This window comes from Corvus kubaryi, unplaced genomic scaffold (genome assembly GCF_017639235.1).
Source record: "Corvus kubaryi isolate FWS band 111438036 unplaced genomic scaffold, C.kubaryi_AGA036_p1.0 66, whole genome shotgun sequence".
NCBI lineage: Eukaryota > Metazoa > Chordata > Aves > Passeriformes > Corvidae > Corvus > Corvus kubaryi.
This window is the reverse complement of record NW_024582054.1, coordinates 24,667,678-24,680,241: the sequence shown is the minus strand read 5'-3', so window position 1 is coordinate 24,680,241 and position 12,564 is coordinate 24,667,678. Positions and strand designations below refer to the sequence as shown.

General features: G+C 42.9%; 1 protein-coding gene across 8 annotated transcripts in view; it reads right to left on the bottom strand.

Annotated features, from left to right (window-relative positions):
* Positions 1–12,272, bottom strand: part of EVL (Enah/Vasp-like) — a 121,377-nt gene extending 109,105 nt beyond the window's left edge. For 2 of the 8 annotated variants that reach the window (XM_042047945.1, XM_042047948.1), the window contains exon 1: positions 11,532–11,737. In XM_042047945.1, the coding sequence (XP_041903879.1) occupies positions 11,532–11,554 (23 nt within the window). In that variant the 5' untranslated portion in view covers positions 11,555–11,737. Of the gene's footprint in view, positions 1–11,531; positions 11,760–11,998 lie in introns of those variants that run through there. The other 6 variants (XM_042047953.1, XM_042047954.1, XM_042047947.1 and 3 more) reach the window with 5 other exon arrangements.
* Positions 12,273–12,564: the final 292 nt, after the last annotated feature.

Sequence of the window (12,564 nt, the reverse complement as noted above, 5' to 3'; positions counted from 1 at the left end):
TGGGGTAAAGCCCCAAGAAGTAAGATCGCAGCAGGCTCTCAGAGTTTGGTGGGACCCCAAATTTTTCAATCCCTGTGTGTGACACCAAGGCAGAGCTGGGGCTCTCATCCTCGGCATCACCAGGCCAGACAGACCAACCTCAGATACTTCAGACAGAATAAACCAAAAAAGCAAAGTAGAACACATTCCAGACCTCAAGAGCCAAATCGTGCATCTACAGGGAAAACTGGTGCAGGTCTGACCCCTTGCCTTCCTCTCACCCACACACACAAAAGCAGCCAGCTGAAATCCCCAGTATTTGGCAGTCAAGGTTATCCTGATGCAGACCCGGAGCACACAATTTTGGCTGGAGCTCAGAAGGAACATGGGAAGCTGCAGGGACTGAGCTCACACCCACACCCAATGCTTGTGCACTTGCAGGCACAGATGTGACCCTTTCTGGGGGGAGAAAATTGCATCTGAAAGGAGTGGAACTGCAGTGGGAGCTGAGGTGATGCCAAGTGCACTGTGCCCCTTCTGAACAAACCCCTCCACTTCCTAAGTCTTGGTGCTAGGAAATCACATTGTATTTCAGGATTGATTTTTCTCTTACTTCGACCTTCAAAACTAGGATATTGTTACACCTTGGTCAGCGATGTCAGGATTTTCCACAATAAATCAGACATCGTTTTCATGTCAAATTACCTAGATGCTTTGCATGGGCTGTACACTGTGGGTACTTCATTTTCACCTTCTTCTGCAATAGCACATTTTCTTTCTTCTCCTTTTCACACTGAACTTTATAAATAGTTTAAATAAATGCCTATCTTTGTTTAATGAGCTTGTGCTGTCTGAGTGAGCTTTGAAAATACCATTGGTTATATGGAGTAGCTAAAAATTACCATAGGGGAGCTACTGACATGAATGAATTACCTCTTATTAGCACTAATAATCTTGCCTAACAGGCCAGTACAGTCTTTGAAGTGTCATCCTCACGCTTTGAGAATGATCCTTTGCCAAAGGTGGAGGTGGTTTTTTCCCCATCCTTTATATTACTAGTACTTAAGATTCTTAAATCCTTTGCTGTTTCTCTTGCACCAGAATTGTCCCAATACCATAACAGGACCAGTCCAGCTGCACCACACAGCACAGTGTCAGGGTCAAAATGCCTGCTCCCCCAATTCTGCAGTGCACATAGACAAGCTTAGAATCACATTTTCCACACTATTCATCACTGAAAAACAAACAGAAACTTTCAAATAATTCAAATACTCCACATCTATGTGAGTCTTTAAAGACAAAGGCCAATTTTCTACATAAATAGCATCCAGCTGGTCCTCCTCTCTGGAATAATCAGAGCTGATACATGCTCTTGTGAAAATCTGATCCGTGTAAAATGAATTTTTCTTCATTTTTGAAATATGGTTCTTAGATTTCCATTCCCCAATTAAAACAAGAATGTGACTTTGATCTCAAATAATTTGCAATGCATGTCAAAAAGAGTCTTATCTGTTACTTCCATTTTAATGTCACTTTATAAGAAACAGCCCCTTGCCAAACAGCAGCTAAGCTGTGATGGCTGGGCAGAACAGTGTTAACTACATGAAATAGCATCAGAAATTGCTGTCTCATGAAGCAAAGATAATCTGTGGAGGCAAAGCTGGCAGGAAATTTTATGATAACAATTCTTACAGTCAGAAGAAAGAACAAGTTTTTTGATACAAAACCCTCCTTCAATCTGAAAAAAAAGTTTCAATCATCTGTTTCCCTAAATTTTCACCTGTCTTTTTCTCCTTTTATTTCCTTTCAGCCTATTTTTTCCCCCGCCTCGCCCTCTCTCCCATGGACAAATTTAATGGGAAGTTAGTCTGTGGCTTTACACCACCGAAAAGAAAAGCAGAAGTTTTACTTCTGAGAATTATCTTTCTTCTGTGAGGCTTTGATATTTTCTTAGTTTCTTAGTGAGAAACTTTCATTTCAGATCTGTAAAGGGTTGTGTAACCATAATCTTGCCTGGTTTTTGCAAGTTACAGAAGTTGGTTTAATAAAACACTTCCTCTCCCTTCAAACACTGTCTCATTTAGATCCCTAGATGACGACCACTACAACAGCACTAGAATAGCATGTTTTATAGAAATACATCAGTTTCCTTAAAGACAGCACAATCCCTCATGCTCTGTAGCTAAATGCCTAAGACACTTGTCTAGGATGTGGACAATCCAGATTTAAACCCAACCCTGTATGACTGTATGAAGACTGTTTCATCCCAAGTCATCCAGAACCAGGCAAAGTAGAATTCCAGTTTTAGCCTTCATATCCTGGACCAACAAGGGGACACCACACTGCTGACCCATCCATGCCAAAACTATCATGCTACAGCAGAGTACTGAAGAGTGTATTTTCACCATAGAAGTGCTGGCAAATCTTTACCTACATCCAGTTTCAGATTAAAACCCTTAACTCTGTATCTGTGAAATGGAGCCATCACCCTTGAGCTCAGCCTAGCAATCATCTTTGCTGGGCTGCTATTCCCAAATTTCAAGACACTTGGCAATATCAACTCCATCTGCTACATGCATCTTTTGCTTGGAGAAGTTTTCCTCTACATTTCTCCCACCCAGGTCACTTCCTTTCTTCTTCAGATCTCATCTTTGCTTCCATTGCACCTACATGGAAAGAAATGGGCTATTTCACAGATTCTTCAATCTTCTCACCTTCCCCTGCTCTACATTGACTGCAATGAAGTAAAACCAAGTCTCAGCTTTCTCTACCTGTTTTTAAAAAGTAATACTGCAAACACCCAGTGGACAATTTTTTCTTCTGATAACCTTACTAAGCCATGTTATTGTCTAACATGGGGGCAATGGTTTCTAAAGGAGACAGACCCAGCTCCCAAAGCATGAAACTAAACCCATGTTACCCCAGTGTGGCCTGAAGAAGCTCTCCAGCTGCTGGTCAGTGAGTAACCTGCAACTACAGATATCACCTTTAAAGGAAGAAACTAAACAATTAACTTTAATTCTGTATAATCTTATCACAGCACATCGATATCAACAAACACAGCAGCACATTGATATCAACAAACTTCAAAATTTGTTTTGAAGTTTGATTTTTCAGCTATCCTGTCACCTCCTTTTTATTTTTCTATGTGTGTGCTTTAACAAAGTTCCATGAAGCTTGTATGAGCCACTTAAACTGTGAGGTTTTCAACCTCATTTTACAGGTTGTTGATTTAAACCATAAGTTTGTGTGATCCCAGTATGAGATAAGCGAATGGACACACCTTACACAGAAAGTCTCCAAGGAAAAAAAGGCACCAGGCTCACAAAAATCTTACAGCTAAAGGAGGGTTTGAGATACAGCTCTGGGCACAGCTCTTGTGTAGGAATGGCAGGGAGCAATTTCCCCTAGTTTCTGCCTGTTGTTCCACAACATCTCAAAGGGGAAGGGAAAGGTTCGTTCCTTACAAGAACAGCGAGTTCCTCAGATAAAAAGTGATTCCAGCAATGAAGCATCAGCTTCAGTGTCAGTGGTTTTTTCCGCCCTTAAGCACTATATCTTCTCCACCTTTAGTTCATGAACACAAAGCTTCTAAGGGTAGGGTTTTGCAGTCAGCCTCTCCTAGCAGCAGATGTTGGGAGATCCTACCCTTCCTCCTCTGCACAGAGAGAGGCATGGGTCACCCCATCCTGACTCCTGCAGGAATCAAACTGGCTCCCAGGAGAAGAAGGTCAGGAGTCCAGCCCTAGCCACACTAGAATAAATAGAAAAAAAAGTCTTCCCCTTCAAAATCAAGCAATGACCTTTAAGGATTAAAATGTATCATAGGAAGAAGCCCCCATATCCTGTATCTACCTTACGAACAGCAGAAATAACAAGACCAGCAATTTGATCCATCTGGCCTTGTTACACAAGAAAAGGCAAGAGGGAATTAGGACATCCACACTGTCCTGTAGCTGAAGATATGGGCAGGGACAGAGATAATGAGCATCTCTGGGAGACACCAGGGTATCAAAACCAAGCATCCACCCCTACGAAGCAGGCACTGCAGGTAGGAAGCAGTGGGCAGCAGCTGTTTTCCATGAAAGTTCAGCTGAAATGCTTCAAATCATTATAGACTTCATGCTAAGGCTTAGAAAACACAGGACTGAGAATGACTTGCTCTAATGGATGCCCATAGGTGGATTAAAAATTATCATGAATTCTGTTATTTAGAGAAACCATCAGTACTCATGTTTGTTTTCATTTTAGAGATTGACATCAATTTCCATGTGTCTTGATAACTACCTTCAGTCCTCAAAACTGTGTCTGGATCCTCAGTAAACAACAGCAGACACTTCTTGTTTGGAAATATTACTACAAGGTTGGTTAAAAAAGGGGGGGGGGGGGGGTTAAACATGTTTTGGAGATGAGAAAGAGAGTTAAAAAAAGAGAGAAAGGGATACACATGTTTTGGAGATGAGAGAGATGAGAGAGAAATGCAAAAGCAGGTTATCATGCGTAGACGGCAAAGGGAACAGAGAGGAAATTCCTTGGGTTTGGGAAATGAATTACACTGCAATAGATCTCAGGTAGCTGAACCAAGCCTTTGGCACCAGTGAGAGTGGTGCTCTATAGGGTTTACGGTCCAACAGAAGAAAAGACGGAAACACTTCATACTTCCACAGACAGCCTCCTGTTTTAGGCACTAAATACACACACCACAGACAATTTACACTGATTTAACTGTGACTGGCAATTACCTCCTAACATAGACAGTGGAGCTCCTCCAACCCAGTGAATATCCTGGGATATATCTCCTTTCATATTTATATTTGGGATACAATTATATGCCCAGGCATCAGAATATTTTCCCCTTAAAATGTGGCCAAACCTGACTCCACCACCTCTAACAAAGAGTCTCTATCTATTTTCCTCTTCAGGAGAAATATTTCAACAGAGCCACTATGAGAATAGTACGTGCTTATCTTCATTTCCAGCAACAGCATTCCCACATTACTTTCTTAGAAGCATTTCTCTCCTTCTCTTCAAATGTCTCAGTGCTAAACCACTGAAATATGTGGCAACTGCAGTGTCAGTTGTCACAGGGAAAAATATGTCAGCAAAAACATTTGATTCAATCTGCTGTTTAAGGAAGCAACATTTCCTCAGGGTGTATGCCTTGTGTGGATAAATAACAACTGTCCAAAATCCAAGGATCTAAAATCAATTTCCAGTATCAAAGAGCAGATTTGAGGCAATCACCTTCAGCAAAAGAAAAATGCAAAACTAGTTCCTTTTCCTCCTCTTCTAATTTAGTGCAAGTTCGTTTTGGAAAAAAAAAATTATAAAATTTAGTCTTTCAGTCACAAAATGAAGGGTGCAGGATTATGCAAAGGGTATTATAGATCTTATTGGAACCATAATTTTCCCCCCATGCTTGTGCATTTTCTCTGACAATATGGAGTATTCACATTTGCATATTGAACAACTAGACTTGTCAATTCCTGCAGATAATCAAAACCTTCTGTCTCAACAATGTATTTTTATCAAGTTTCACATTCAGCTCTGAGGCTCCCAGCATAAGAAGGTCATCAGCCTCTTGGAGCAAGTCCAGAGGAGGCCATGAAGATGATCTGAGAGTTGCAGCACCTCTCCTATGAAGACAAGCAGAGAAAATTGGGGTTGTTCAGCCTGGAGAAGAGGAGGTTCCAGGGAGACCTTCCAGCACCTTCCAGTACCTAAAGGGGCTACAAGAGGCTTGGAGAGGGACTTTTTACAAGGTCATGGAGGGATAGGACAAGGGGGAAGGGCTTCAGACTGAAAGAGGGGATGTTTAGGTCAGGTATCAGGAAGAAATTCTTTACTGTGAGGATGGTGAGACACTGGCACAGGTTGCCCAGAGAAACTGTGGATGCCCCATCCCTAGAAGTGGTCAAGGAAAGGTTGGATGTTGTTTTGAGAAACCTGGTCTAGTGGGAGGTGTCCCTGCCCATGGCTGGGGGGTTGGAAGGGGATGGTCTTTAAGGTCCCTTCCAGCCCAAACCATTCCATGATTCTATGAATTTGCGCGTACCCACGTGAGCACAAAAGGGAGGAACATAAGCAGCTGGTTCACTGGTGGACACTCCATTGCAGAGAGAGCCTTGAGCAAGCAGAGACTTGGCAAGCCTGCAGCTTCCAGGTGCACACATTTGCAGTTATTTATTAAGCACCTACAGGATATTCTGAACATCATAATGCAGTTGGAGAGTTCAGCTATGCAGGTCAGAACTGATTATGGTCTGCCAAGATACCATCCTTGAATTTTCTCCATTTTTAACTTGCTTTCTCCCTTTCATTTTAATACCTTTTGAACTCAGAAACAATTACTCCACAAATTTTTTCCCCTCTTGTCAGAAAAGATTAACTGCACCATTTGGTGTGTTTCTCACTAGCTGCTCCATCTAACCTGGAAGGTCAGAGTCACCAACTTGGAACAACAATGTGTTCCACTTCTGTGTAGTGCTGCAATCCCATTACACCTCTACACAGAAGCTACACTCATATAGCAACTTGAAATAGTATTTTGGCAACTCTCCTGATGCTTCTTATTCATCAATACGATCATATTTTTTGCAGCAAGGAACAGGAATCCTTTTCTATTGTCATAGAGTCATAGAATGGTTTCAGTTAGAAGGGACCTTAAAGATCATCTAGTCCCAGCCTCCCTGCCATGTACACTTTCCATGTTCTTGGGATTGCCCTGAACCAGATGCAGGACCTTGCACTTGGCCTTGCTGAACTTCATGAGGTTCACATGGACCCACCTCTCAAGCCTGTCAAGGCCCCTTCCCTCCAGTGTGCTGACTGCACCACAAAGCTCGGTGTCATTGGCAAACCTGCTGAGGGTGTGTCCATGTTGCCAACAAATATGTGAACAGTGCCAGTCCCAACACTGACCCCTGAGAATGTGGTGTCCACTCTCACATCAAGCTGTTGACCACAGCTCTTTGAGCGGGACCATCCAGCCAACTTCTCATCCCTGGAGTTGTCCATCTGTCAAATCCAAGCCTCTCCAGTTTAGAGTCAAGGATGTTGTGCAAGACAGTGTCAAACATTTGGCACAAATTCAGGCAGATGATGACAGTCACTCTTCCCTTATCCACCAACACTGTAACCTCACTGCAAAGGCCTCCATATTTGTCAGGGATGATTCACCCTTGGTGAACCCATGCTGGTTGTCACCTCACCTGCAGGTTCCTAAAGCTGCTTGGCTATCCAAACTGCAGTTTCACTTCTGAAAATTAGGATTATTTTAAAGGCCTCCTTCTTATGGAATTTTCAGCAGGAAAAGCTACAGGAGACAGGCCTGCGTGCCTTTGGAGCACCAGCCTTTTGTCCCTCTGATAAATCATCTTACCATTTGTTGGGGAAGGGGGCAGGAAAAGTCACCTGCCTTTTACTGTAATATCTGTCTTTACAAAATGATCATGCTTGTCCTTTATACTGTTCTTTAATAAACATGCCATGTACCCTGGAAATACCTAAACTGTCAGCAGTGAAATCACAGGATCATAGAATATCTCATGTTAGAAGGGAACCACAGCTATCACTGAGTCCAATTTCCTGCTCCTCACAGGACTACCTAAAACTAAACCACATGACTAAGAGCATTGCCCAGGCACTCCTTGAACTCTGACAGATTCAGTGCCGTGACCATGTCCTTGGGGAACTGTTCCAGTGACCCACCACCCTCTCAGCGAAGAATCTTTTCCTAATGTCCAGTGTGAACTTCCCCTGATGCAGCTTCATTCCAATTCCTTGTGTCCTGTTGTTGGTCACCAGAGAGAGGAGAATGCTGCAGTCAAAGTCAGAGCAGGCATTCTGCCACAAGATTTCATTTTTGCAGAATCATATTAAACCAAAATTCTTCACTAATTTGGGGTATTCAGGTTTTTCTTGCTTGGCAGCAAAAGAAGCTTAGACATCAGAATTCTTGTGTGCTGATCCAATTGTGCAGCTAAATGCAGCCATGAAATGCTTAAAGGTACAATAAACTCAATGCCTCCATCTGCCCAAAGGCATGGGGGATCACCTGCTCCCAGAGGACACCTCCTGATCCTGTTGCTGCTTTGGGCATCAGCAGGTGAGAGGCTTCCCATGCACCATGGCATCCCAATGTTCTACGTTCATTCTGAGCTTTGCTTTCTATTCATCGGTGGGTTTCAATTCCTCTGTTCAGAGCCAGCTTGCTTTGAGAGACTCATTTTCCTTCCTGTAGCATTCTCAGTTTTGCTCATTGGATGAGGGAATAGAAGATGTAGTTAAAAATACTGCGATGCTGTGGTGGGCGGTGTAGCAGAAATAGACAGACACCGGCTCACTGCGAAGAATACCAAGTAATATCCCAGAAAGATAAAGGCATAGCAACAAAAGAAAAGAAAAAGCATTTGTGTTCTGCCACTAGAGAGCTAAATCTGGGCGGAAGATACCAAATGAGGAGTACTGCTCGTGGCCAAGTGCACCATCCTCCTGATGGCTTCACGTGCAAAGTCATCTTACAACAACACGGTCAGCAGCAGATCATAAAAGCACGGCTTATGCACAATCCTGCCTCCAACTATAACTCAAATGTACGTGAGCTTTGGGGTTTTATGAAGACAGTGCAGAAATCAGCAATAAAATGGGCCCAGCCCATAGCATACAGAAACCAGAAGCCCATATGGACTGCGAAGGGGCTCAGCTCCATTAACCCCTGCTTTAAAAGCAATCAAAGTTTTTCAGGGGATATTAGGTTCTTTCCAAGAGGAAGATAAACCAAGCTTGGCTGATACAAGGAACAATGAGATTATTCGATGGATTTACTCCCTATTTTTTCAAAGGCTTAAGTCTCTCCTCATCCAGCCAGTAACCACATGGGTAAGATTTCATCCCAAAGGGCTTTACAAATAGTTTTTCATGAACAGTACACCAGAGTCACTTACAGACTTTAAGTGAGACAATTCTTCAGAGAGGTCCAGCAGCTGCTTAACACTTCACAAAAATAACCTGGCACCATTTCACCACGGAAGTGAAGATGGCTGCATCAAAATGAAATTGGGGGAACTTGGGTGGCCTGACTGCAGGGATGCCTCTTGGCATGGGCTCAGGGTGCCGCAGCCTGCACCACCCATCTGGGGAGTCCTGCAGGTCTTTAAGGCTCCGTGTGGAGGCAGGAAAAAAAAAAGCAGAGTAACACATGCAGAGATGTCATGGATGGGTCTGCATGAGTAGGCACCACTGGGATCACCAGGATGGATCTGCATTAGCAGGCACCACTGGGCTCCCCAGTTCTGGGGACACTTGGGTACTCAAAGCCTGTGGGTGCACTGGAGCCAACAACCCTGCTGCAGCAACTCACACATGAGCTTTCACTTCAGGGTAAAGTCAAGGTGAGAGATGAGTGCAAGCCTGGGTTTTGTGCACATGGAAGACAGGAACCTTTGAAAGAGAGTGGGGCCTCCATGGAGCAGGGGCCCTTACACCACAGAAGAGTGCCCTCTGCTGCTCCAGCCACTTTGCTTCCAGGAGCCCATGGGAGGGAGGCTTCCACCCCACTGCTCAACTAGACCACTTTTTCAGCTTTATCTCACAAGATATGTTTTGATACCATCAAAATCTAAAATAGCCACAGGCACAAGAATAATCACACCATAAAAAACCCATCAACATGCAGATGCAACCTCAACAAAACGCCACAGAAATTCCTAATAAAATAAATGCCATTTAAGTGCTGCTGTACAGAAACACCAGCCCTGTCAGTGCAGAAAATTTAAAAGAAAATGTCTAGCAGTCTGCACATCAGATGTTAATACTATTTTCAAATCAAGTCTAAGAGAGGATGACAAGTAATTTAATAAGCCTAATGGGTGTGTAATCAGCATTTGACCATTCCTGCCATAAAACTAGGTGTCTTTCTGGCCCACGATGTCTAGGAAAGCCACTGAAAGACAGCTAAGGCTTTTAAAGCAGAATTTTAAAAACATCCTTTTTTTTTTTCTCATTGTAGATTTATTGAGAATTTCACTCAATTAAGAATAGGACCCAACCAACTGGTTGAAATACAAACAACTCTGTGGGCATAGAAAGTAGCACAGTAAGTTTGGGGCCCATTTGCACCCTAATTTACTGCCAACAATCAGCAATGTCAAGATTCTGAGCATCTCCTGACAGCCCTGACAACAGCAGTTACACAGCATTATCTGGTCTTCCAGTAAAATCTTTCCCCTTAGACAGCATTCATGCTGCATTTCACAACAGGAGGAATATACACAGCCAGCCTGGATCCCTCAGCCCTTGCAGCTGGAATCAGAACATTTTGGGGAGTGGGGGTGTCCTGTACCTGCTTTTTCTGCTTTTACCACCACTCACACACAGAACTGAGGAGCAAGTCACAACATAATGGAAATTGCCAATATATTTGCCTAACAAAAGGCAGAAATAATATTAAAAATATCCCATCTGAGGGTAGAAAGTTTAATTTTAAGGTACTTGATAAAGAATGCTCATTGTTTATAGAAAGAGAATCCATCATCTCCTCTAGTTACATACTTGGTCAAACAATCTATTTTTTGAATCAAGAAGAAAGGGTATTTTCAAGATACATTATAATAATGATATACAGACAAACATATTGTGAGGTGATGCCTAGTGCTGTTCCAACATTGTCACCATTTTATCTGGACAATTTTATAACACAAGTTATAAGAACTGAACACAAAGCAAAAAATTTGTACAGAAAGTGAGACACTCCCTACCCCACAACTACTGACCAGAATTTTTTCAAGTCCCAAACTCCATAGAAAAATAATTTTCTGTTAGTGAGGGTAGAAATTCCGGTTTATGTCTTCAACTATCTGTTACAGTTTAATAGACCTCAATACTTGCATAAGGATGGAGTTATACTGGGGGTGGGGATGGAGGAGGAGAGGGGGCAGAGGCAATACTGAGCAGAACCAATATCAAATAAAAAGTGCTAATTTTATATTCTAACAATCACAGTTGCTCAAATGTTTGCAAACAACAAACCAACCCCAGCAAACTTAACAATATTCTGATTTTAAATGTAATTAATAAGGAATTCTGCAGCTACAAGGTTATGAAAAAGACATGTACACTCTGCAGCAGCATAAAATATAATCCTGTGTACAATCCAAGCATCAATTTTCTCTTCTCTATCACCATCAGTATTTTATCTTGAAGGAGCATCTGTCAGATTCTCCAGAACTAAAAATAGCAAAGACCCTTTTAAAGAGAACAGTTTCTGGTTTATATTTATAACTACCCTGTACTCGCTGTTTCTGGCTGCATGGCTATGAAATTTGTGCAAGATATAATCAATTACCCAGCTTTGCACTTCATCATGCAGTTAAGCTAGCGTTACCTGCACCGAACCCTTCAAGCACTTCTCCCCATGCACAGGGTAGAGATTCTAAAACGCAATAAATATCTGCACATTGAAGAAACTAGCTGTAGAGCTGACTGACATTACACAGCAAAAACCTTGTGAGAACAAAAACCAAGCACACTGATGTATAAAACAGAGAGCCTACCTGAATTCTTCAAATGCATACATGGCCTAGCAACTACACAAATGCTCTGAAATTTAAAATAATCTTCTTAACGTGCAGGAGGACCATTTAGTTTGTCAAACTGCAGCAAAATGCATAATGACGAGACAGTATATTTGAAATATTCTGAGGAGAAAGGGTATGCAGATACTGGCCTGCAGCCTACAGCTCAGCCAGCTGCTGACAAGCAGCAGCTAACAGGAAAAGGCGATAGAGTACCATGTGATCATTCCTGCAAGTCTGATTAATGCAGTATACTCCAAGAATACAGGCTGATATCTTTATTATTCAAGCCAAATAATCAAATATGGTACACGACAGGTTTCACAGCTAAATTATCATTCACATGCTCCATCAAAATCAGCAAGCACAAGCAGAGGTTACTAAAAAACTAAATATATATCGTAACCCAAGAGATTAATTAGGCCCATTCAAGCTGGTTTTCTTACCTTGTAGTGATATTTTAGTCTGTGTTTTTATTCATCTAAACCATCAGTGATGGAACAAAAGACTGCATCCACAAACCTCCCCTTCCATGAATGCCAGAACATTTAAAGTAGTTTATCTGCTAGAAATCATTTCCTCTGTAGTCTATCCCCAACCACTTTAACTCCTTCAGCCCTGAACTCATCGCCATAAACCCTATTTGCAGTGCCACGCGGGCTTTTTTAGGGTTTACAGGGTTAACACCAAGCAATCGCAGCAGTGCAACTGAATGAAGCGGGATAAGAGCCAAAGGAGTCATATCTGCGAGATCACAGAAGGGAGATAGGCATGAGGAAAGTTGAGCATTTCGTGGCATTGCAGTGTGCAGGCGAGGATGCTTCAGCTGCCTAGCAACAGCGCACGCAATCTCCATGGCAACAGCGCAGCCAGCGCAGGGGGCAGAGCGTCCGCTGCGCACCCCAGGGGCGACACACGGGGACAACTTCCCCGGCACGGCCACAGCAGCCTGTGCTGGCCGCCCAGCACCGCCCGGGGAGCCGGGGCTCTCCCCGGGGAGAGGGAGCCACGC